The sequence below is a fragment of the Triticum urartu genome, chromosome 2, assembly GCF_003073215.2.
Source record: "Triticum urartu cultivar G1812 chromosome 2, Tu2.1, whole genome shotgun sequence".
NCBI classification, from domain to species: Eukaryota; Viridiplantae; Streptophyta; class Magnoliopsida; order Poales; family Poaceae; genus Triticum; species Triticum urartu.
This window is the reverse complement of record NC_053023.1, coordinates 22,657,377-22,682,932: the sequence shown is the minus strand read 5'-3', so window position 1 is coordinate 22,682,932 and position 25,556 is coordinate 22,657,377. Positions and strand designations below refer to the sequence as shown.

Below are 25,556 nucleotides of genomic sequence, written 5' to 3'. Positions count from 1 at the left end.
TGAAACAAGATCCAGATATAATGTGCATGCTTAACGCTGGCACCAAATAACAATTATTTAGGTCTAATACTAATCCCGAAGGTAGATGTAGAGGTAGTGTGCCGACTGCGATCACATCGACTTTGGAACCGTTTCCCACGCGCATCGTCACCTCGTCCTAAACCAATCTTCGCTTGATCCGTAGTCCCTGTTTCGAGTTGCAAATATTAGCAACAGAACCAGTATCAAATACCCAGGTGCTACTGCGAGCATTAGTAAGGTACACATCAATAACATGTATATCACATATACCTTTGTTCACCTTGCCATCCTTCTTATCCGCCAAATACTTGGGGCAGTTCCGCTTCCAGTGACCAGACTGCTTGCAATAGAAGCACTCAGTTTCAGGCTTAGGTCCAGGTTTGGGTTTCTTCTCTTGAGTAGCAACTTGCTTGCCGTTCTTTTTGAAGTTCCCCTTCTTCTTCCCTTTGCCCTTTTTCTTGAAACTAGTGGTCTTGTTGACCATCAACACTTGATGCTCCTTCTTGATTTGTACCTCCGCAGCTTTCAGCATCGCGAAGAGCTCGGGAATAGTCTTGTTCATCCCTTGCATATTATAGTTCATCACGAAGCTCTTGTAGCTTGGTGGCAGTGATTGAAGAATTCTGTCAATGACGCAATCATCTGGAAGATTAACTCCCAATTGAATCAAGTGATTATTATACCCAGACATTTTGAGTATATGCTCACTGACAGAACTGTTCTCCTCCATCTTGCAGCTATAGAACTTATTGGAGACTTCATATCTCTCGATCCGGGCATTTGCTTGAAATATTAACTTCAACTCCTGGAACATCTCATATGCTCCATGACGTTCAAAACGTCATTGAAGTCCCGATTCTAAGCCGTAAAGCATGGCACACTGAACTATCGAGTAGTCATCAGCTTTGCTCTGCCAGACGTTCATAACATCCGGTGTTGCTCCTGCAGCAGGCCTGGCACCCAGCGGTGCTTCCAGGACGTAATTCTTCTGTGCAGCAATGAGGATAATCCTCAAGTTACGGACCCAGTCCGTGTAATTGCTACCATCATCTTTCAACTTTGCTTTCTCAAGGAACGCATTAAAATTCAACGGAACAACAGCACGAGCCATCTATCTACAATCAAACATAAACAAGCAAGATACTAATCAGGTACTAAGTTTCATGATAAATTTAAGTTCAGTTAATCAAATTAGTTAAAGAACTCCCACTTAGATAGACATCCCTCTAATCCTCTAAGTGATTACGTGATCCAAATCAACTAAACCATAACCGATCATCACGTGAGATGGAGTAGTTTTCAATGGTGAACATCGTTATGTTGATCATATCTACTATATGATTCATGCTCGACCTTTCGGTCTCCGTGTTCCGAGGCCATATCTGTATATGCTTGGCTCGTCAAGTATAACCTGAGTATTCCGCGTGTGCAACTGTTTTCACCCGTTGTATTTGAACGTAGAACCTATCACACCCGATCATCACGTGGTGTCTCAGCACGAAGAACTTTCGCAACGGTGCATACTCAGGGAGAACACTTCTTGATAATTTAGTGAGAGATCATCTTATAATGCTACCGTCAATCTAAGCAAGATAAGATGCATAAAAGGATAAACATCACATGCAATCAATATAAGTGATGTGATATGGCCATCATCATCTTGTGCTTGTGATCTCCATCTCCGAAACACCGTCGTGATCACCATCGTCACCGGCGTGACACCTTGATCTCCATCGTAGCATCGTTGTCGTCTCGCCAAGCTTGTGCTTCTACGACTATCACTACCGCTTAGTGATAAAAGTAAAGCATTACATCGCGATTTCATTGCATACAATAAAACGACAACCATAAGGCTCCTGCCAGTTGCCGATAACTCGGTTACAAAACATTATCATCTCATACAATAAAATTCAGCATCATGTCTTGACCATATCACATCACAACATGCCCTGCAAAAACAAGTTAGACGTCCTCTACTTTGTTGTTGCAAGTTTTACGTGGCTGCTACGGGCTTAAGCAAGAACCAATCTTACCTACGCATCAAAACCACAATGTTAGTTTGTCAATTTGACTCCGTTTTAACCTTCGCAAGGACCGGGCGTAGCCATACTCGGTTCAACTAAAGTTGGAGAGACAGTCGCCCACAAGCCACCTATGTGCAAAGCATGTCGGGGGAACCGGTCTCGCGTAAGCGTACGCGTAATGTTGGTCCGGGTCGTCTTGTCCAACAATGCCCCCAAACCAAAGTATGACATGCTGGTAGGCAGTATGACTTATATCGCCCACAACTCACTTGTGTTCTACTCGTGCATATAACATCAACATAAATAACCTAGGCTCGGATGCCACTGTTGGGTTTCGTAGTAATTTCAAAAAAAATTCCTACGCACACGCAAGATCATGTGATGCATAGCAACGAGGGGAGAGTGTGATCTACATACCTAGTAGATCGACAACGGAAGCGTTTGGTTGATGTAGTCGTATGTCTTCACGATCCAACCGATCAAGCACCGAAACTACGGCACCTCCGAGTTCGAGCACACGTTCAGCTCGATGACGATCCCCGGACTCCGATCCAGCAAAGTGTCGGGGAAGAGTTCCGTCAGTACGACGGCGTGGTGACGATCTTGATGCACTACAGCAGCAGGGCTTCGCCTAAACTCCGCTACAGTATTATCGAGGACTATGGTGGCTGGGGGCGCCGCACACGGCTAAGGAATAGATCACGTGGATCAACTTGTGTGTCTCTAGGGTGCCTCTGCCTCAGTATATAAAGGACCAAAGGGGGGAGGCTGGCCGGCCACATAGGGCGCGCCAGGAGAGTCCTACTCCCTCTGGGAGTAGGATTCCCCCCCCCCCAATCCTAGTTGGAATAGGATTCGCGGAGGGGGAAAAGAGAGAGGGGGGGCCGGCCACCTCTCCTTGTCCTAATAGGACTTGGGGAGGGAGGGAGGCGCGCAGCCCATCTTGGGCAGCCCCTTCTCTTTTCCACTAAGGCCCACTAAGGCCCATATAGCTCCCGGGGGGGTTCCGGTAACCTCCCGGTACTCCGGTAAAATCCCGATTTCACCCGGAACACTTCCGATATCCAAACATAGGCTTCCAATATATCAATCTTTATGTCTCGACCATTTTGAGACTCCTCGTCATGTCCGTGATCACATCCGGGACTCCGGACAACCTTCGGTACATAAAAATGCATAAACTCATAATATAACTGTCATCGTAACCTTAAGCGTGCGGACCCTACGGGTTCGAGAACAATGTAGACATGACCGAGACACGTCTCCGGTCAATAACCAATAGCGGGACCTGGATGCTCATATTGGCTCCTACATATTCTACGAAGATCTTTATCGGTCAGACCGCATAACAACATACGTTGTTCCCTTTGTCATCGGTATGTTACTTGCCCGAGATTCGATCGTCGGTATTCCAATACCTAGTTCAATCTCGTTACCGGCAAGTCTCTTTACTCGTTATGTAATACATCATCCCGCAAGTAACTCATTTAGTTGCAATGCTTGCAAGGCTTAAGTGATGTGCATTACCGAGAGGGCCCAGAGATACCTCTCCGACAATCGGAGTGACAAAACCTAATCTCAAAATACACCAACCCAACATGTACCTTTGGAGACACCTGTAGTACTCCTTTATAATCACCCAGTTACGTTGTGACGTTTGGTAGTACCCAAAGTGTTCCTCCGGTAAACAGGAGTTGCATAATCTCATAGTTATAGGAACATGTATAAGTCATGAAGAAAGCAATAGCAACATACTAAATGATCGGGTGCTAAGCTAATGGAATGGGTCATGTCAATCAGATCATTCTCTTAATGATGTGATCCTGTTAATCAAATAGCAACTCATTGTTCATGGTTAGGAAACATAACCATCTTTGATTAACGAGCTAGTCAAGTAGAGGCATACTAGTGACACTTTGTTTGTCTATGTATTCACACATGTATTATGTTTCCGGTTAATACAATTCTAGCATGAATAATAAACATTTATCATGATTATAAGGAAATAAATAATAACTTTATTATTGCCTCTAGGGCATATTTCCTTCAGGTGCTTCCTCCTCTAGTCGGGGTAGCAGCCTACGCTTTGGGTAACTCTTGGAGGGGCGTTCGAGTTCATACTCTTCGGCCACAAGGACTTCAGTCCATCTGTCAGCTAGCAAATCATGATCAGCTCTAAGCTGTTGCCGCTTTTTCTTGAGCTTGCTTGCCGTGGCCATGAGCCTGCATTTAAAACGCTCTTGTTCGGCAAGATCCTCTGGCACGACGAACTCGTCGTCGTCGAGGCTTGCCACGTCTTCGGAGGGAGTCATATAATTATCATCCTCCACCTCTTGGTCCACCGCCCTCTCGTGAGGGCTGGCTTCTCTGTCCTCCTGTGCCGAATTTTGCTGGAGGGGGTGTTCTTCGGCGCTATCCGGAGTAGTATTATCTCCCGTGCCGGAATCACCGTTTTTGCTTTGGCGGGATTTAGAGCGGCGCTGCTGACACCGGCGCTTGGGCTGTTTCTTAGAGGGATCATCCACCGCTGTTCCATTGCCATCTCCATCCTTTGGAGTGTCCACCATATATATGTCATATGACGAGGTGGCCTTCCAACGCCTTACAGGTGTTGGTTCTTGTTTGTCTCCTACATCGTCGTCCATGCCGTCGATGTCTTCGGAGTCGAAGTCAAGCATGTCGGTTAAGTCGTCGACAGTGGCTATGAAGTGGCTGGTGGGTGGGTTTTGAATTTCTTCCTCGTCCGTATCCCAACCTTGCAGAACGTAGTCCGGCCAGGGCTCTCCTGATAAAGAGAGAGACTTTAGAGAATTCAGGATGTCGCCGAAGGGCGAGTGCTGAAAGATGTCCACGACGGTGAACTCCTTTATCGGCGCCCAATCGGATTCGATTGGCGGGGGCGTGGGGGGCTCGGAATTCGGAGAGGAATCCGGCTCCTCGGAGTCACGGGCCATGCGGAGTGCGGGGCTGGAGTTCGGCTCGATCGCCTCTGAGATCGCAGCCCCTGAGGCAGCGTCCAACCGCTGATCCTCGATTGGCGTAGTGGGCTCCGAATCAATGGTCGGAACCGATGCATGTGCGGCCTCCAAGGCGCTGTTCGGCGGCAGAGCTATATCATGCCCATCGAGACAGTGCGGCACGCTTGGCTGTGGCTCGAATCCATCGAAGATCAAGTCCTCGCGGATGTCAGCCGTGTAGTTTAGGCTTCCAAACCTGACCTGATGGCCAGGGGCGTAACTTTCGATCTGCTCAAGGTGACCAAGCGAGTTGGCCCGCAGTGCGAAGCCGTCGAAGACAAAGTCTCACCCTAGACTGCATCGTGGTTGATGATCGAAGAAGCCATCGGGCCTGAAAGCGACGACACAGAGGAACTCTCAATGAAAGCACCAATGTCGGTGTCAAAACCGGCGGATCTCGGGTAGGGGGTCACGATCTGTGCGTCTAGGCCAGATGGTAACAAGAGACGAGGGACACAATGTTTTACCCAGGTTCAGGCCCTCTTGATGGAGGTAAAACCCTACGTCCTGCTTGATTAATATTGATGATATGGGTAGTACAAGAGTAGATCTACCACGAGATCAAGGAGGCTAAACCCTAAAAGCTAGCCTATGGTATGATTGTTGTATGATGAAGTTGTCCTAAGGACTAAAACCCTCCGGTTTATATAGACACCGGAGAGGGTTAGGATTACACAAAGTCGGTTACAATGGTAGGATATCTTGAATATCCGCATCGCCAAGCTTGCCTTCCACGCCAAAGAAAGTCCCATCCGGACACGGGACGGAGTCTTCAATCTTGTATCTTCATAGTCCTGGAGTTCAGCTGAAGGTATAGTCCGGCTACCCGAACACCCCCTAATCCAGGACTCCCTCACCTATCCATGGTAAACCACTTGTTGGAAAAGCTGATGCACAGTGGTCAGAAATAGTTGAGAGTTTGCTTGGGATTCCTATGGATGAACAACACATGAAACAAAAGAAAAGGCAAAAAGGTGATGATAATGTTGTTGTGAGGAATTCACAATACTCTCTAAATCTGGGTAAACTGCGGGAACGCTTCCATGTGTTGCCGGATAATCCAATGGACAGGGAGATTAATTGGCATGCCCGAGCACTTGTTCTAGAAATTCTTGGCTCCATAGTCTTTACTGATACATCTGGAGATGGAGTGCCAGCTATGTATCTCCAATTTATGCAGGATTTAGGACAACCAACAGAGTATAATTGGGGAGCAGCTGCTCTTGCTCTATTGTATAGACAATTGAGCATAGTGTTGGAAATATGCCCTAGAGGCAAAAATAAATTAGTTATTATTATATTTCATTGTTCATGATAATCGTTTATTATCCATGCTAGAATTGTATTAATAGGAAACTCAGATACATGTGTGGATGCATAGACAACATCATGTCCCTAGTAAGCCTCTAGTTGACTAGCTCGTTGATCAATAGATGGTTACGGTTTCCTGACCATGGACATTGGATGTCGTTGATAACGGGATCACATCATTAGGAGAATGATGTGATGGACAAGACCCAATACTAAGCCTAGCACAAAGATCGTGTAGTTCGTATGCTAAAGCTTTTCTAATGTCAAGTATCATTTCCTTAGACCATAAGATTGTGCAACTCCCGGATGCCGTAGGAGTGCTTTTGGTGTGCCAAACGTCACAACGTAACTGGGTGGCTATAAAGGTACACTACAGGTATCTCCGAAAGTGTCTATTGGGTTGGCATGAATCGAGACTGGGATTTGTCACTCCGTGTAAACGGAGAGGTATCTCTGGGCCCACTCAGTAGGACATCATCACAATGTGCACAATGTGATCAAGGAGTTGATCACGGGATGATGTGTTATGGAACGAGTAAAGAGACTTGTCGGTAACGAGATTGAACAAGGTATCGGGATACCGACGATCGAATCTCGGGCAACTATCGTACCGATAGACAAACAGAATTGTATACGGGATTGATTGAATCCTTGACATCATGGTTCATCCGATGAGATCATCGTGGAGCATGTGGGAGCCAACATGGGTATCCAGATCCCGCTGTTGGTTATTGACCAGAGAGTTGTCTCGGCCATGCCTGCATGACTCCCGAACCCGTAGGGTCTACACACTTAAGTTTCGATGACGCTAGGGTTATAGGGAAAGTATGTACGCGGTTACTGAATGTTGTTCGGAGTCCCGGATGAGATCCCGGACATCACGAGGAGTCCGGAATGGTCCGGAGGTAAAGATTGATATATAGGAAGTATGGTTTTGGCCACCGAAAGTGTTCCGGGCATCACCAGTAGTGTACCGGGACCACCGGAGGGGTCCGGGGGTCCACTGGGAGGGGCCACGGGCCCCAGAGGCATACATGGGCCAAGTGTGAGAAGGGACCAGCCCCTAGGTGGGCTGGGGCGCCTCCCCATCAAGGCACATGCGCCTAGAGAGAAGAGGGCGCAAACCCTAAGGGCATATGGGCCCTAAGGCCCATGCCTGGTGCGCCTCCCTCTCCCCCCACTTGGCCGCCACCCCAGATGGGGATCTAGGGCTGCCGCCACCCCTAGGGAGGAAACCCTAGGTGGGGGCGCAGCCCTCCCTCTCCCCCTATGTATAGTGGAGGCAAAGGGGCAGCCCAACACATGAAGTTCCTCCCCTGTTGGCGCAGCCCTACCCCTCTCCCTCCTCGTCTCTCGTAGTGCTTGGCGAAGCTCTGCTGGAGTCCCGCGCTCCTCCACCACCACCACGCCGTCGTGCTACTGGATGGAGTCTTCCCCAACCTCTCCTTCTCCCCTTGCTGGATCAAGGCGTAGGAAACGTCACCGGGCTGTACGTGTGTTGAACGCGGAGGTGCCGTCCGTTCGGCACTAGGATCATCGGTGATTTGGATCACGACGAGTACGACTCCATCAACCCCGTTCACTTGAACGCTTCCGCTTAGAGACCTACAAGGGTATGTAGATGCACTCTCCTTCCCCTCGTTGCTAGATTACTCCATAGATTGATCTTGGTGATGCGTAGAAAATTTTAAATTTCTGCTATGATCCCCAACAGTGGCATCATGAGCCAGGTCTATGCGTAGTTTCTATGCACGAGTAGAACACAAAGCCATTGTGGGGGTCGATATTGTCAATTTACTTGTCGTTACTAGTCTTATCTTGATTCGGCGGCATCGTGGGATGAAGCGGCCCGGACCGACCTTACACGTACTCTTACATGACACTGATTCCACCGACTTACATGCACTAGTTGCATAAGGTGGCTAGCGGGTGTCTGTCTCTCCCACTTTAGTCGGATCGGATTCGATGAAAAGGGTCCTTATGAAGGGTAAATAGAAATTGGCATATCACGTTGTGGTTTTCGCGTAGGTAAGAAACGTTCTTGCTAGAAACCTATAGTAGCCACGTAAAAAACTTGCAACAACAATTAGAGGATGTCTAACTTGTTTTTGCAGCATATGCCGTGTGATGTGATATGGCCAAAAGGATGTGATGAATGATATATGTGATGTATGAGATTGATTATGAGATTCATTGTTCTTGTAATAGGAATCACGACTTGCATGTCGATGAGTATGACAACCGGCAGGAGCCATAGGAGTTGTCTTAATTTATTTATGACCTGCGTGTCAACATAAACGTCATGTAATTACTTTACTTTATTGCTAAACGTTAGCCATAGTAGTAGAAGTAATAGATGACGAGACAACTTCAGGAAGACACGATGATGGAGATCATGATGGATCATGGTGTCATGCCGGTGACAACGATGATCATGGAGCCCCGAAGATGGAGATCAAAAGGAGCAAAATGATATTGGCCATATCATGTCACTATTTGATTGCATGTGATGTTTATCATGTTTTACATCTTATTTGCTTAGAACGACGGTAGCTTAAATAAGATGATCCCTCACTAAAATTTCAAGAAAAGTGTTCCCCCTAACTGTGCACCATTGTGAAGGTTCGTCGTTTTGAAGCACCACGTGATGATCGGGTGTGATAGATTCTAATGTTCGAGTACAACGGGTGTAAGCCAGATTTACACACGCAATACACTTAGGTTGACTTGACGAGCCTAGCATGTACAGACATGGCCTCGGAACACGGAAGACCGAAAGGTCGAGCATGAGTCGTATAGAAGATACGATCAACATGAAGATGTTCACCGATGTTGACTAGTCCGTCTCACGTGATGATCAGACACGACCTAGTTGACTCGGATCATGTTTCACTTAGATGACTAGAGGGATGTCTATCTGAGTGGGAGTTCATTAAATAATTTGATTAGATGAACTCAATTATCATGAACATAGTCTAAATTGTCTTCGCAAATATGTTGTAGATAAATAGCTCACGTTGTAGCTCCCTGTTTCAATACGTTCCTAGAGAAAGATTAAGTTAAAAGATATTGTAAGCAATGATGCGGACTAGGTCCATAGTCCGAGGAGTGTCCTCACTGCTACACAGAAGGCTTACGTCTTTGATGCACCGCTCGATGTGCAAACCCCTACAACATCGTCTGTGGATGTTGTGAACACCTGACAGACACGTCCTGATGACTACTTGATAGTTTAGTGCACCATACTTTCCGGCTTAGAATCGGGATTCCAGTGACGTTTTAAACGCCATAGAACATATGAGATGTTCCAAGAGCTGAAATTGGGATTTCAGGCTCATGCCCGTGTTGAGAGGTGTGAGACCTCTGACAAGTTCTTTGCCAACAAGATGGAGGAGAATAGCTCAGCTAGTGAGCATGTGCTCAGAATGTCTGGGTGCTACAATCACTTAAATCAAGTGGGAGTTAAACTTCCAGGATAAGATAGTGATTGATAGAGGTTCTCTAGCCACTATCACTAAGCTACTAGATCTTCGTGATGAACTATGACATGCAAGGGATGGAGTTGATCCCGGAGCTGTTCGCGGTGCTTAAGACCGCAAAAGGTAGAAATCAAGAAGGAGCATCAAGTGTGATGTTTAACAAGACCACTGGTTTCAAGAAGGGCAAGGGCTAGAAGGGAAACTTTCATGGATGGCAAACCAGTTGCCGCTCCGTGAAGGAACCAAGGTTGAACCCAAACCCGAGACTAAGTGCTTCTATTGTAAGGGGAACGGTCACTGGTAGCGGAATTACCCCAAATGCATGGTAGATAAGAAGGCTAGAAACTTCAACAAAGTATATACGTGTTATTAATGTGTACCTCACTAGTACTCCTAGTAGCACCTGGGTATTGGATACCGGTTCAGTTACTATTATTGGTGAATTGAAGCAAAAGCTACGGACTAAACGGAGACTGGCTAAGGGCGAGGTGACGATGTGTGTTGGAAGTGTTTCCAAAGTTGATGAGATCACCATCGCACGCTCCATCTGCCTTCGGGATTAGTATTGAACCTAGATAAATGTTATCAGGTGTCTACGTTGAGCATGAATATGATTAGATCATGTTCATTGCAATACGGTTATTCATTTAAATTAGAGAATAATGGTTATTCTATTTACATGAATAATACCTTTCATGGTCATGCACCCTATGTGAATGGTTCATTGAATCTCGGTCGTGGTAATACACATGTTCACGCCAAAAGATGTAGAGTTAATAATGATAGTACCACTTTCTTGTGGCACTGCCGCTTAGGTCATATTGGCGTAAGATGCATGAAGAAACTCCATGTCGATGGATGTTTGGAGTCACTTGATTTTGAATCGCTTGACACATGCGAGCCATGCCTCATGGGCAGATGACTAAGACCCCGTTTTCAGGTACAATGAAACGGGCAAGTGACTTGTTGGAAATCATGCATGCTGATGCGTGTGATCCAATGAGAATTGAAGCGTGCAGTGGATATCGCTATTTTCTCATCTTCACTGACGATTTGGGTAGATATAGGTATATCTACTTAATGAAGCACAAGTCTGAAACGTTTGAAAAGTTCAAGCGATTTTCAGAGTGAAGTTAAGAATCATCATAACAATAAGATCATGTTCCTACGATCTGATCAAAAGGGGATTTTCTGAGTTATGAGTTTGGCAATCACTTAAGACATTGTGGAATTGTTTCACAGTTGAAGCCACCTGGAACACCACAAGGTAATGGTGTGTCCGGACGTCGTAATCGAACCCTATGAGATATGGTGCGATCTATGATGTCTCTTACAATCTACCGTTTCATTTTGAGGTTATGCGTTAGAGACAGCTGCATTCACTTTAGATAGGACACCATCTAAGTCCGTTGAGACGACGTCGTGTGAACATTGGTTTGGCAAGAAACCAAAGTTGTCACTTCTTAATGTTTGGGGCTGCATGCTTAAGGCTTCAGCCGGAGAAGCTCGAACCCAAAGCGGACAAACACATCTTCATAGGATACCCAAAGGTGACAGTTGGGTATACCTTCTATCTCAGATCCGAGGGCAAATTGTTTGTCGCTAAGAACGGGTCCTTTCTCGAGAAGGAGTTTCTCTCGAAAGAATTGAGTGGGAGGAAGATAGAACTTGATGAGGTTGTCAAACCTTTACTTCAACCAGAGAGTGATGCAACACAGAAAGATGTTTTCTGTGGCGCCTACGTCTGTTGAATAGGAAGTTAATGATAGTGATCATGAAGCTTCGGATCAAGTTGCTATCGAACCTCGTAGGTCGACAAGGATATGTACTACTCCTGAGTGGTACGGTAATCCTGTCTTAGATATCATGTTGTTAGACAACAATGAACCTACGAGCTATGGAGAAGCGATGGTGGGCCCATATTCCGACAAATGGTTAGAAGCCATGAAATCCGAGATAGGATCCATGTATTCAGAACAAAGTATGGACTTTGGTGGACTTGCCCGATGATCGGCAAGCCATTGAGATAAATGGATCTTTAAGAAGAAGACGGACGTGGGCGGTAATGTTACCGTCTATGAAGCTCGACTTGTGGGAAAGAGTCTTTTCACAAGTTCAAGGAGTTGACTACGATGAGAATTTCTCACCCGTAGCGATGCTTAAGTCCGTCGGAATCATGTTAGCATTAGCTGTATTTTTCGATTATGAAATCTTACAGATGGATGTCAAAACAAGTTTTCTTACCAGTTTTCGTAAGAAAAGTTGTATGTGATACAATAAAAGGTTTTGTCGATCCTAAGGATGCTAAAAGGTATGCTGGCTCCAGCGATCCTTCTATGGACTAGAGCAAGCATCTCGGAGTCGGAATATATGCTTTGATGGAGTGATTTGATGGAGTGATCAAAGCTTTTAGGTTTATACAATGTTTGCTAGAAACTTGTATTTACAAGAAAGTGAGTGGGAGCACTACAATATTTCTGATAAGTATATGTGGATGACATATTGTTGATCCGAAATAATGTAGAATTTCTGGAAAGCATACATGGTTTTTTGAAGAGTGTTTTTCAAAGGAAGACCTGGATAAAGCTGCTTACAAATTGGGCATCAAGATCTATAGAGATAGATCAAGACGCCTGATGATACTTTAAAAGAACGCACACTTTGACATGTTTTTGAAGGAGTTCAAAATAGATCAGTCAAAGAAGGGGTTCTTACCTGAGTTGTAAGGTGTGAAGTTGAGTAAGACTCAAAGCTTGACCACGGCAGAAGAAAGAGGAAGGACGAAGGTCGTCCCCTATGCTCTTGTCATAGGCTCTATACGGTATGCCATGCTGAGTACCGCACCTGATGTGTGCCTTGCCACATGTCTGGCAAGAGGGTAAAAGGTGATCTAGGACTGGATCACCAGATAGTGGTCGAAATTATCCTTAGAGGAATAAGGAAATGTTTCTCGGTTATGGAGGTGATAAAGAGTTCGACGTAAAGAGTTATGTCGATGCAAGCTTAACACCTATCCGGATAGCTCTGAGTAGAGATACCGGATATGTATAATGGAGCAATAATTTGGAATAGCTCCAAGTGGAACGTGGTAGCAGCATCTACGATATAAAGTTTTGCGAAATACATAGGGATCTGAATATGGCAAGACCCGATGACTACAACCTCTCTCACAAGCATAACATGATCAAACCCAGAACTCTTTGAGTGTTTATCACATAGTGATGTGAACTAGATCATTGAGTCTAGTAGACTCTTGGATGTTGGTCACATGGCGATGTGACCTGTGAGTGTTAATCACATAGCGATGCGAACTAGATTATTGACTCTAGTGCAAGTGCGAGACTGTTGGAAATATGCCCTAGAGGCAATAATAAATTAGTTATTATTATATTTCATTGTTCATGATAATCGTTTATTATCCATGCTAGAATTGTATTGATAGGAAACTCAGATACATGTGTGGATGCATAGACAACACCATGTCCCTAGTAAGCCTCTAGTTGACTAGCTCGTTGATCAATAGATGGTTACGATTTCCTGACCATGGACATTGGATGTCGTTGCTAACGGGATCACATCATTAGGAGAATGATGTGATGGACAAGACCCAATCCTAAGCCTAGCACAAAGATCGTGTAGTTCGTATGCTAAAGCTTTTCTAATGTCAAGTATCATTTCCTTAGACCATGAGATTGTGCAACTCCCGGATACCGTAGGAGTGCTTTTGGTGTGCCAAATGTCACAACGTAACTGGGTGGCTATAAAGGTACACTACAGGTATCTCCGAAAGTGTCTGTTGGGTTGGCACGAATCAAGACTGGGATTTGTCACTCCGTGTAAACGGAGAGGTATCTCTGGGGCCACTCCGTAGGACATCATCATAATGTGCACAATGTGATCAAGGAGTTGATCACGGGATGATTTGTTACGGAACGAGTAAAGAGACTTGCCGGTAACGAGATTGAACAAGGTATCGGGATACCGACGATCAAATCTCGGGCAAGTATCGTACCGATAGACAAAGAGAATTGTATACGAGATTGATTGAATCCTTGACATCGTTGTTCATCCGAGGAGATCATCGTGGAGCATGTGGGAGCCAATATGGGTATCCAGATCCTGCTATTGGTTATTGACCAGAGAGTTGTCTCGGTCATGTCTGCATGACTCCCGAACCCGTAGGGTCTACACACTTACGGTTCGATGATGCTAGGGTTATAGGGAAAGTATGTACGCGGTTACCGAATGTTGTTCGGAGTCCCGGATGAGATCCAGGACGTCACGAGGAGTTCCGGAATGGTCCGGAGGTAAAGATTGATATATAGGAAGTATGGTTTTGGCCACCGGAAGTGTTCCGGGCATCACCGGTAGTGTACCGGGACCACCGGAGGGGTCCGGGGGTCCACCGGGAGGGGCCACGGGCCCCGGAGGCATACATGGGCCAAGTGTGAGAAGGTACCAGCCCCTAGGTGGGCTGGGGCTTCTCCCCACCAAGGCCCATGCGCCTAGAGAGAAGAGGGGGCAAACCCTAAGGGCAGATGGGCCCTAAGGCCCATGCCTGGTGCGCCTCCCTCTCCCCCCACTTGGCCGCCACCCCAGATGGGGATCTAGGGCTGCCACCACCCCTAGGGAGGAAACTCTAGGTGGGGCACAGCCCTCCCTCTCCCCCTATATATAGTGGAGGTAAAGGGGCAGCCCAACACATGAAGTTCCTCCCTTGTTGGCGCAGCCCTACCCCTCTCCCTCCTCGTCTCTCCTAGTGCTTGGCGAAGCCCTGCTGGAGTCCCGCGCTCCTCCACCACCACCACGCCGTCGTGCTGCTGGATGGAGTCTTCCCCAACCTCTCCTTCTCCCCTTGCTGGATCAAGGCGTAGGAAACGTCACCGGGCTGTACGTGTGTTGAACGCGGAGGTACCGTCCGTTCGGCACTAGGATCATCGGTGATTTGGATCATGATGAGTACGACTCCATCAACCCCGTTCACTTGAACGCTTCCGCTTAGAGACCTACAAGGGTATGTAGATGCACTCTCCTTCCCCTCGTTGCTAGATTACTCCATAGATTGATCTTGGTGATGCGTAGAAAATTTTAAATTTCTTCTACGATCCCCAACACATAGGTGCTGAGAAGGAGAGACTAGAAATTTCAGGTCCTTTATTGCTGCTACAGTTATGGTCTTGGTCCCGTTTGCCACTTGGTCGCCCTAAAGTTATTTTTGAGAATCCCAAAGAAGGAGAGGAACTTGATGAAGAGGAAGAAGAACAAGAAGTACACTTGGATTATAACCCTGTTTTTGGAGCAAAGTGGTGTGCTGCACATTCGTTTGATGTCCCTCATAATGCTGGTATTGCATTCTCCTCACCAAATTTGTGTTGGCATCATTTGTTTTATGACAAACAATTTTATTAACTTGCAAATGAAATATATAGGTACTGAATATTATCGAAATCAGATTGACTTGATTCGAGAAGGTGCAGTTGGTTGGCAACCATATGATGATCTTCTGGAGCAGATGCCTTTTGAAGTTCATCAAGATTCTAATTGGTGGTTTGCTAGAGTACCACTCATGCATTTTTGGATTGTGGAGTTCCACTATCCATATAGGGTGATGCGACAATTTGGATTAAGACAAACCATTCCCCCTTCTCTTCCACGTGGCGAGGCAGAGGTTCGAAAACTTCGAAAAATTAAACATTCTGCAGGAAAATCGCATAATTGGGAGGAAGTCCACGCCAATTATGTTCAAGAATACAACCGTGTTGATGCAAGAGTGTGGCCAGACGATGTTCCCTTCGATGAAGCTAGTTTACCTGATTACAGACATTGGTTCCAAAAAAATGGTATGTACACCGTATTCTTCAATTCTCAATGCTTGGGCAGCCTAGATAAACCTATCCCATATCCTCGAGATAGCATCGAATGGACTGGCTGCATGCCTAGTGGTCCGCCACTAGCTCGAATTGTAAGTGTGTGTTACATTTTTCATTGTATTATTTACAACATATAGTAATAAATGTGTCATGCAATATTTGTTTTGTCACTTGCAGGGGTTACGTGAGATAAAGAATGCCTCATGGGGTATTAAATGTGTTATTACTAGTGGATGCAAGAAGATAGGGAAAACTATACTGAGGTCCTGTGTAGGAAATTTGTTGGATTTTAACCTGGAGCCTAGGTTGCAAAGCATGCTTACTGAGGCTAGGTTACCACTGAATATTGAAGATATTCCATTTGATGAAGAGGTTTCTGATATTGCTAACCCACCAAGCCCCCCAAAAGAGAGCAACTCCGATGTGTTCAATGAATGGATATACTCCGGCAAAGGTTTTACAACATACCTTAAGGCTGGTGAAGCGATGAGAGATGGGGAACCGACAACACAAGATGTAGGTCAAGTTACCCAATAAACCAACTCGAATGAGCTTGGTAGAGCTAGTAGGCTTGCATAAAGGAGTTCGTAGCGACTAGTTGGTTAGAATGGCCATTTCTAGAGCGACCTGGAGGTGTAGCTGACCAAATCTTTTTGTATTTGGCCCAAAAAAATAGTTCAGGAATTTTGTTTCTGCTATGGCAGATATGTATTGTAATAGTTCCCCAAAAAAATATTTGTTACTCCTTATTTCATAAGTTCATCTCGAGTATAGTTTTGTTTACATATAAAGGAAAATGTGGTACCACAAATGCAAATCATCAATCATGTCCATCCTTGATTGTATTATATGCCTTTCTAGTTACTCCACCTCTTCTCTCTGGATGATGTGCTCTTCCCCTGACATGTACTCTTTCCATTGCATGATGTGCTATTTGGTTGACTCGGCCTCTTTCCTTTGGAAGATATGCTCTTCGCTTGACTCGGTGGAATGGTCTGTCTCTGGCTAGACGATGTACCTACAGTGAATGCAACAAAGTAAAATTACACGAAAATAAGTTCACATATACACCAGTACCACAAAACTAGTTTAGATACCTGCTAGATTATTGTCTGTTGTCGAACGCCGGGCTTGGTGTCCCATTTGCCTTCCTTGCATTTCATCCATGTACATCGGAATTCTTTTGTGTTGACGCCGCCCAAGATTTATCAAATTCTCATCAGGAACAATAATCGGGCCACTATATGTTGGCCACTCATTTTGGTTTCCGTAAGGATAAAATTGTCCAGCCCATCTGTTTGCAAGTACTTCAGAAGAGTAATATGGATGAACTATTTCATTTTCATTTAGATTCCTATACTTGCAAACAGCAAGCAAATGGGCACATGGCACACCGGTTAGGTTTGGCTTTAGGCAGTCACAAGATGGAGTAGTATTTGGTTGAAGAGTGACCTTGTACTTGAAGTCCTTATGAATAAAAAGAACATGATCCTCGTTGCGTAATGGAACCCTCTCATTGTCAACCTTGACCTCAAATATTCCAACTTCATCACCATACAAAATAACATGCATATGTCCTGCCTTGTTGCTCCTTTTCACCAATAGTTTATCCACCCGTTCGGACCATTGCTTGCCTTCGTCAACCAAGTTATGAGCACTTCGCCTTCTTTCTACAAACCACTCCACGCACTTTGAAAATGTCTCCTCCACAATTGCTGCCACTGGTAGCCTTCGAGAAAGCCTGAACACATTGTTTAAGGACTCGGGCCCATTGCTTGTCATGATCCCCCAACGGTAACCCCCATCCTTGCATTGAAATACCTTCTCAGGCTTATCTTTCTCATTTTTATCTTCCTACAAATACTTACCGCACTTTCTAAGATATGTCATTGCATCGGGACAAGTATGCTCAATAGATGACATGCCCTCCTCAAATCTACGAGGTTTCTTTTTCTTTACTGCCCACTTAAATATTTTCAAAACATCATCATCACGAAAAGCTTTGTACAAATTCTCTGCGACATGCTGAGAGCAAAAACGATGCACACACTCACCAGCACTTTCATTCCAACCAAGGTGCGGCTGCTTAAACACCCATTTGATTGCTTTGTGGTGATCTGAAATCACACACATGAATTTTCCAACACCAATTACCTCCCTTCGCAGCCATCTCATGAACCAACCCCAGTTAGTTGCGTCCTCTTTCTCCACAATGGAAAATGCAAGAGGTATTAACTTGTTGTTAGCATCATATCCGCAAGCCATTATCAATCTGCCCTTGTATCTTCCTGATAGAAATGATGCATCCACACTTATTACTGGTCGAAGGTGGGGAACTGTTGCAATGCAAGGTCCAAATGCCCAAGCAACACATTGAAATTCTCTCTGCCCTTCTTGTGCCACGGGTTTCGATAGAAGAACATACTTTGTACCTGGATTTTTAACTCTAATGGCCTCGAGGAATGGGATGAGAAGATTGTATGATCCTTCCAGCTACCAAACAGTTGTGCTATAGCCTTCTCCCATCCACACCACAACTTATTATATGATGGTTTAACATTTCTGTAACGTTGTCTCACCAATGCCCGCACATTTTTTATACTCAACTCCAGGCCATCCTTCAGTGCTTCACGGATCACATCTGCCACTATAGAGGCCGATAACTGAGAATGGTCAGTTCTATTAGCCGGTGCACTACAAGTGTGAGAATAAGGACACTTCCTTATTTGCCAATATGAACCAATTTTCGTTGGTGTTGCATACAGCCTCCACATGCAGCTATCATCAATACACTCTGCTACAAGTTTAGATTGACTGCTTGTGCTGTACTTCACTTCTAAGTTTGCATTTATGTGAAATTCACCAATCGCAATTTTGAGGTGCTCTTTTGAATCAAAACTCTGATGCTTTGACAATGGGCTCTGAAGGCGTTTCTTACATCCAAAAAAACCTTCATCTGTTGTCGTCTCCGTTAGTATAGATATGTCACTAAAGGCTCTCACACCATTTTGTCCACATCTATACATGAACGGAAATACATTAACATGATGCGCAACTCTTGGTTCTGAATCTTCGTCTGAACTCTGGCTCGGTGCGGCATCAGAATCATGCTCATCGTCATCATCATGTCCCGTCAAGTCCTCCTCTGGATCTGTACCCTCCTGGTCAAATGATTCACTAACAGTACTTGTTGGCAAATCATTTGTCATATTACCATGAGTGGAAGATGGTGCATTTTCCCTGTAAAAATCAGGACCACGTGTATTACTATTTGAGAAGGAATTAACAGATGTTTGATGCAATGGTGATTGTATTGCACTTCCATACCTTTGTGATTGCCTTTCAATTATTGGTATGCTGCTTCCACCGCTGACTTGGCTCAACATGTCTTGATTTGGCGTGAAATTAACATATAACTCTATCACTTGCCACGTTGTCCGGGACTTGGTCTTCTCAAAAATCATGTTCCACCCTCTTTCCTCATATAATGGAATTAATTGAAAATAATGTGGTCCGGGAGATCCAATATCATAACGAGCTTGGATATTCAGGTTGTTTTGAGCACCGACATTAACATGCCCAAGCCCTCGACATGTCTCACTCTTGATGTCTTCAAAAGTGGTTTTCTCGCATGCTGGAAATGTTAATTTCGAAGGAACACTATACTCCACACCCATGGATCCATGTTGCACTTCACCATCTACGTAAACCAGAACCATTAACATGTTCTTATACTCACCTACAAACAAGAATGTGTAGGAAGTGAATAACCCAATTTTAAATTGATCTACTATAAACTGACGATTGAAAATTTGGCTTCTCATGGACTAGCCAATTAAGAACCATAACCCAGGAACAACAATCCAATAATATATAAAGTATCCACTTGTAAATCATTGAATAAGTTGTATAGACGATTCAAACAAGAAAGATGCACTAGGATCGTAGAACAACTAACATGAATCAACAACAAGATCGATTGGAGGATCCTAATGGAGAGTGGGTGGTGGGACGATGCCACCCCTTAGTGTTGTCGGCTGCGGGAGGGTGCTTACCGTACGTCGTGGTCAAGGATCGACGACTGCATGCATACTAGGGTTTATAGCCCATGGAAGTTCCATAAGTCAGTACGAAACGACCCGGTTTAGTCCGATCTAAGGGGTAGGCCAACGTCTTAATTGGACGTGGCTTGCCATAGCGTCCAGGCCTGGACGCTGGACGCTATCTACAATAGCATCCGGGGCTGGACGTTGTCCTCAATGGCGTCCTTCTTATTTTTCAAATTTTCGCCCACCCTTGACTAGTTTCAGAATTACTGAATTATTAATTACTATTAATAAAAAATTCGGCGTATAGAGCATATGTTCGCTGTAAATCAATTCGTCTTCCGAAATATATGTAAGCAAGTAATAGAAAGTGGCACATTGGCCAGACCTACATGCGCGTCCATTGATGTATCGAGTTCGAATCTCACCATATGCCTTTTCTTTTAGCAAACGTGGGGCATTTGCATGATTAAATATTAAGCAAGTGGTTTTCTGCAAAAGAACATGCCACATTGGCCCTTACAAGCAGGCCCCGCGTGTCAGTTTCCTTATGAAAAACGGTTTGAACGCGGACCAGCTGTATTTGTTGCGGCCAGCCCCAGACTATGTATCTATCTGCAAAAAAAAAACGTAAAGTGATACCAACGTGCAATTAATTTACAGATATGAACGGATCATGTTCTGAGAAATAGAAAAATCGCGTTTATTATCTTTATGATTCTGTGCTTTTAGCGTCCTCTTAAACTTTAGTATCTTACTTTGCCGGGACTACGAGCCCGCTGAACCTAAATGTTATGTGGTTGTGGAGTTTCGACCCGGTTGGATGCTGCCTAGTGGCTTTATTAATTTAAAGTCGGACGCTTCGTGCGTCTACGTTCCAAAGAAAAAAAATAGAAAAATCACACTGGGCTATTCATCCATATAGCACATGCATATAGCTAAATCAGACTATTGCGAGTATTATCCGGAGGAAAAAAAGGGTACTGAAGAAATCAATTGAATTAAATAAATCACAAAAGATGCCCATGGTTACCGGTGCACACCTGATCAGAACATTCTTTTACATTATCGTCAAATCTTGATTATAGGATCGCCCATTCGGAACAAAAAGAAGGTGAAAAACAAACCGATCTTGAATAGTGTTTAGCACCAAATTAATCTCAAGTGAGCCGATCCAATTTTGATATACCATCGCTCGCCAATATTGTTTAAACTAGAAATATTCCACATGGATTTATCAGAAAATATGAATGCTATTGCATATCCCTTTGATCAAGTGGTGGAGTGATCACTTTAGGATTACACAGAGTGTTATACTCCCCGTTAGTGCGACACTTGACCATCCATCCACATTGCATCTACGTGGCTAAGTGGCTCAGGCTCAAGGATTAGAGTAGTAAACCGTTGACATGGAGAAACAACAGAGGATGAACATCTGTGTCTGCTTGCTGCATGGTGGATTCCTGACTTGCTGTAGATCGCTTAGCAATAGGGCAGTAATCTGCGCCGGTGCGCCGGTCGAAAGTTTCGGCCGGTCGCACCGCAGCCGCCCGATTTATCTCTGTATTAACCGTCAGATCTAATCCTCACCAAGTCAACGCAGCTCATCTCTTTCTCCGCTGGTGTACACATCTAGCCGTCATTGATGAGCGAGGAACCCAGACTCGAAGCATCACCGGGCTTGGCCGCCCCCGGCGCCGGTCACCGCCCTCGCTACCGGTTGCCGCCCTCGCCGCCGGTGGCGACCCGTGTTTCATGCTGGCTCGGCGCATGCAGCAGCGTGTGAGCCGGTTGTAGCTCCCCCGGCGATGGTCACAACTCCGCTGCGACGGGTCGGAGCTGCGGCGGCGAAGATCACCGGACGCGCGCCCTCGAAGACGAGCTCACGTCTAAACCGAGGCAAGGCTTGAACGGTCGCACACCCTCTGTGTTGCAAACGTTGTTAAAAAAGCTTCAACCCCTGGATGGAAAAGCTTCGAGCCCTAGATGGAAAAGCTTCAACTGGCACTGCGATTCATGAGGAGATAGAACCGCTAAAGCAAAATGCTTCAACCTTAGATGAAAAAAGTTTCAACCAGATGATAGAGAGAGCTTTAACCAAGGGCTGCTCAAAACAAAAAAAAATTACACAAAAGCTTCAACCGTGGACGGAAGAAGCTTCAACCGTGTATGAAAAAGTTTCAATCATTAAGAAAGAAAGCTCCAACCTGACACTGCAACCAGAGAAAAGTTATGTGTTGTAGCAAAACGTGACGCCGGTCATAGCAAAATGCTATGCCGGTTGTAGCAAAATCTATGCCGGTTCAAGCATGTAGCAAAACTGCAGCGTTTTGTCATCTTCTTCCACCTCCAGCCGTCGCTGGTTGAAGTTTTTTTTTTGCATCGGTTGTAGCTTTCTAGACCGCCCGTTGCAACATCATGGGGGTGTCTCCCATGGTGCTCCCAGCTCGCCGTCCGCCTCGAGCTTGTAAGCCATGGGTAACTTGCATGTGAGTTCGCAGGTGATGCCCCCTATCATGGTAGCACCGGTGCTCAGCCCCATCGCGCGTGCGGCCATGGCTTATGTGCGCGTCGACTCAAACCGTGGCAGTAAAACACGACGCCGATTGTAGCTGAGTGGGATGCCGGTTGTAGCAAAATGTGACACTGGTTGTAGCACGTAGCACAAAACACGGCGTCTGCAGTGTTGCTCGGAACAGCGCCGCCGTCCTTGCAGCTCGCCGTCCTCACAGCTCGCCGTCACCACGCTCGCCATCCATGATGGCAGCTCTCCTGGGCACCGGTTGCAGCAGGAAGCGACGCGGTTCCAGCTTCCGCCGAGGCCGTGAGCGAGGACGGCGAACGGCGACGAGGACAGCCGGTGCGGGTGGCCACCGGCGATGAGGACGGCCGGCGAGGACGGCCAACTGAGGCAGGGACCGGCGAGATGAAAGAGAGAGAGGAAGCAGCGCAGCCGTGTGGGGCATTTAAATGGCGAGCGATTGGTCGGCCCTGTCAGCCTCGTGTCCCCTCCACGCGGAAAGGCTGGCCATACGATGGGAGGGGATCGCACGGGTCGCGCGCGACCGGCCGAATAGTTCGGCCGGCACCCCGGCCTCAAACGTTCCCCTTAGCAATACATCTATACACCTCACGTTGCATTGACAGACCGCGTGCCACACAGGAGAACAACAAAATATATCAGCGTAAGTTACGCTAACTACTGGGTGCCACATCAATGGAGTTTTTACCCAGCGTGCAGCAATGAGTCATCAGCACTATGGCATTTCCCAATGAATCCTAGTCCTAGCTCAAATTAACAGCAACACCACATTTCGAAAGGAAGCCTCCTGATCATATTTCCTTGTACTACTTGCTAAGACAGTGTGGTTTGCTGTTACTACCATATATAGTGTGCCTGGTGAGTGCATATCTACAGTGGCACAGATGTACATAGCTCTTGTAGACAAGCTCATGTCTCACTCGTATTTATTATTCCTTTCGGACATGATAACGTCAGTTTGGTGTGTCCCTCTACCTGGGTTTTGAGATATAACCTCTTGCTTGATCGTGTAATTCAAACGTGCAACAAACAGTGCTCCCGGCAGAAAATCTTCTTTCAAATACTCTAAATCTTCAAAACATATCACACATGTACCTGTTTGGGTTCTGTAAGTCCCTGTAAACCCTGACTGAAATTAAAATTAAATATGAATAACAGATCGAAATCTGAGAAGGGAAAAACAAGTCTTGCCACCGCGGCATACCCGCGGGCGATTCAGGTGGGGGCTGCGTGGAGCCATTCTAGCCTCCCTCCTAATGCCGGGGGCACTGAGGAGTCCATGACTGCCCAGCCGACCAGATCGACACGCACACAACACCCCAAAGTTTTCCAAATCGCATCATTTGCTCATTAGTTATGTGCAGTTTGTAAGTACACTTAGCGGGACGCACTCACAATCCAGCACAAGCACTCAGAAAGTCAGAAATACAAACCACACATTCACCAAACACATGTGATTGGTGCATGCGTGCATTGCCCATCTAAGTACACATAAAGTCTTCCGCGGGATAGCTCAAGTGATCTCAAGCATTTATACACGAGTTAGATTGGGACGGAAGCTAATTACAGCAACACTGAGTCCAACTGGATGCCCTGGCCATAATCTTAAACTTACTACATCACACAGTTTACTACATAAGTCTAATGCTGTTTGTTAGAAGGGAATAGAGAGGTATTGGTGAAATCGATGAGGTATTATTGAGTTTCGAGGGCAAGTATATGTTAAGTACAAGACCTGGAAGGTAAGACACCTCTCCCAAAGATAAGGTAGGAGACGGATTAGAAATCCTAAACTACCAAATAGAAGTAACCCAAATATATCTCTAACCCCCCCCCCCCTCCCCCGCGCCGCGCGCAGTCGTAGTGGTAGCGTTGCGAAGAATAGGAGCGTCACCGACGGTCAGACTGTAGAGAATAGCAGCTGATGGGCTGACATCACCCCGCAGTCACAGTGGGAGTGTCGTGGACGGTGTCACGTCACGGACGTGTGGACTGTAGAGGAAGACGATGAGTTGCTCAAGCGAGGTGATAGCCCTTTGTGGCGTTGCCGAGGTAGCCGAGAGCGTGGGTGGTGTAGCCGTGACGAGGTAGCCGTGCCAGAATGCCGTGGTCGATGTCAATTCGAGGTGGCCGGTGTCGAGGATGTCGCCGTGGAGTCGCAGGCGCGAGGAGGCGTCAAGTTAGTCATGAGCACAATGGTGTCGAAGTAGTGGAGCGCCGAGAAGAGGATATTATTGACGAGGCGTCGCGCCGGGTTTGCCAAGTCGGGAGACACATCTTGGATGAAGGCAAGCATCGGTGTTGCTAGCACCGGGCATGAGTAGACAGACGAAGACGAAGTTGATGAAACGCGGCACCAAGCTTGCCAGGCCCGGGGACACGTCGTGAATGAAGACACGCATCGATGTTGCTAGCACCGTGCATGAGCTGTACGCCGTGTCGAGGAGTCGGATGGGAAGCAGAGAAGGAGACTCGAGGATGGTTGTGGCGACAATCGGCGTGGGGCCGATGTCACCAACGGTGGTCGAAGTAGAAAAAGTAGTCTACGAAGATGACGACGACGCTGGCGACGAGCTAGTGCTGGACGAAGACGGAGCGGGTGGATGGGTGACGGTAGCGACGGTGCTTGAAGTAGGTGAAGAACCTGATAGCGTGAAGACGACCATCGCGGACGGAGGCACTCCCGATCCATGGGAGACGGCGCGGCGCATATCACAGGAATCCGACGCGCAGGGATGCCCGCGGCGCTGCGGCCCGAAGGTGCAACGCAGCGGCAGCAGGCGGGTCAGGGCGACGGTGGGAAGACCACGGGCTGTGGCGCTATGGCCCGAATGGGCGACGCAACAGCGGCGCGCGAGTCGGTGCAGCCATGGGGATGACCTCAGTCGGTGGCGAAGACCGCGTGCCACGCTCGCTACGGTCTGATGGGTTGACGAAGCAGTAATGTGAGGGGCGGTGCAGCCATAGGGATTACCTCAGTGCGGCCACCGCAGGTTGCGACACTACGGCCCGAAGGGGCGATGCAGCGGTACCACGTAGCTCGTTGTAGACACGGAGATAACCACGGGGCGGCGGCACTGCGGCCCAATGGGGCGACGCAGCGGCAGCCTATTGCTCAATTGGTGGAGGGGCACGCTAAACTCGGGGAGGATCTTCATGGGACCTGCGGAGGCACGCGCAATCGATGGGTCATGTCAGTCGCACGACGTAGATGGGGCAGATTGCAGCGGCAGGCGGGTGACCAAT

At 46.5% G+C, this 25,556-nt stretch overlaps 1 protein-coding gene across 1 annotated transcript; it reads left to right on the top strand.

Moving 5' to 3' along the window:
• Positions 1-6,029: 6,029 nt before the first annotated feature.
• On the top strand, positions 6,030-16,259 carry LOC125534811 (serine/threonine-protein phosphatase 7 long form homolog). Its single transcript, XM_048697902.1, has 4 exons — positions 6,030-6,311; positions 14,968-15,196; positions 15,282-15,814; positions 15,900-16,259. Exons 1-4 carry the CDS (start codon positions 6,126-6,128, stop codon positions 16,257-16,259), a joined length of 1,308 nt encoding a protein of 435 aa, XP_048553859.1. The 5' UTR covers positions 6,030-6,125.
• Positions 16,260-25,556: the final 9,297 nt, after the last annotated feature.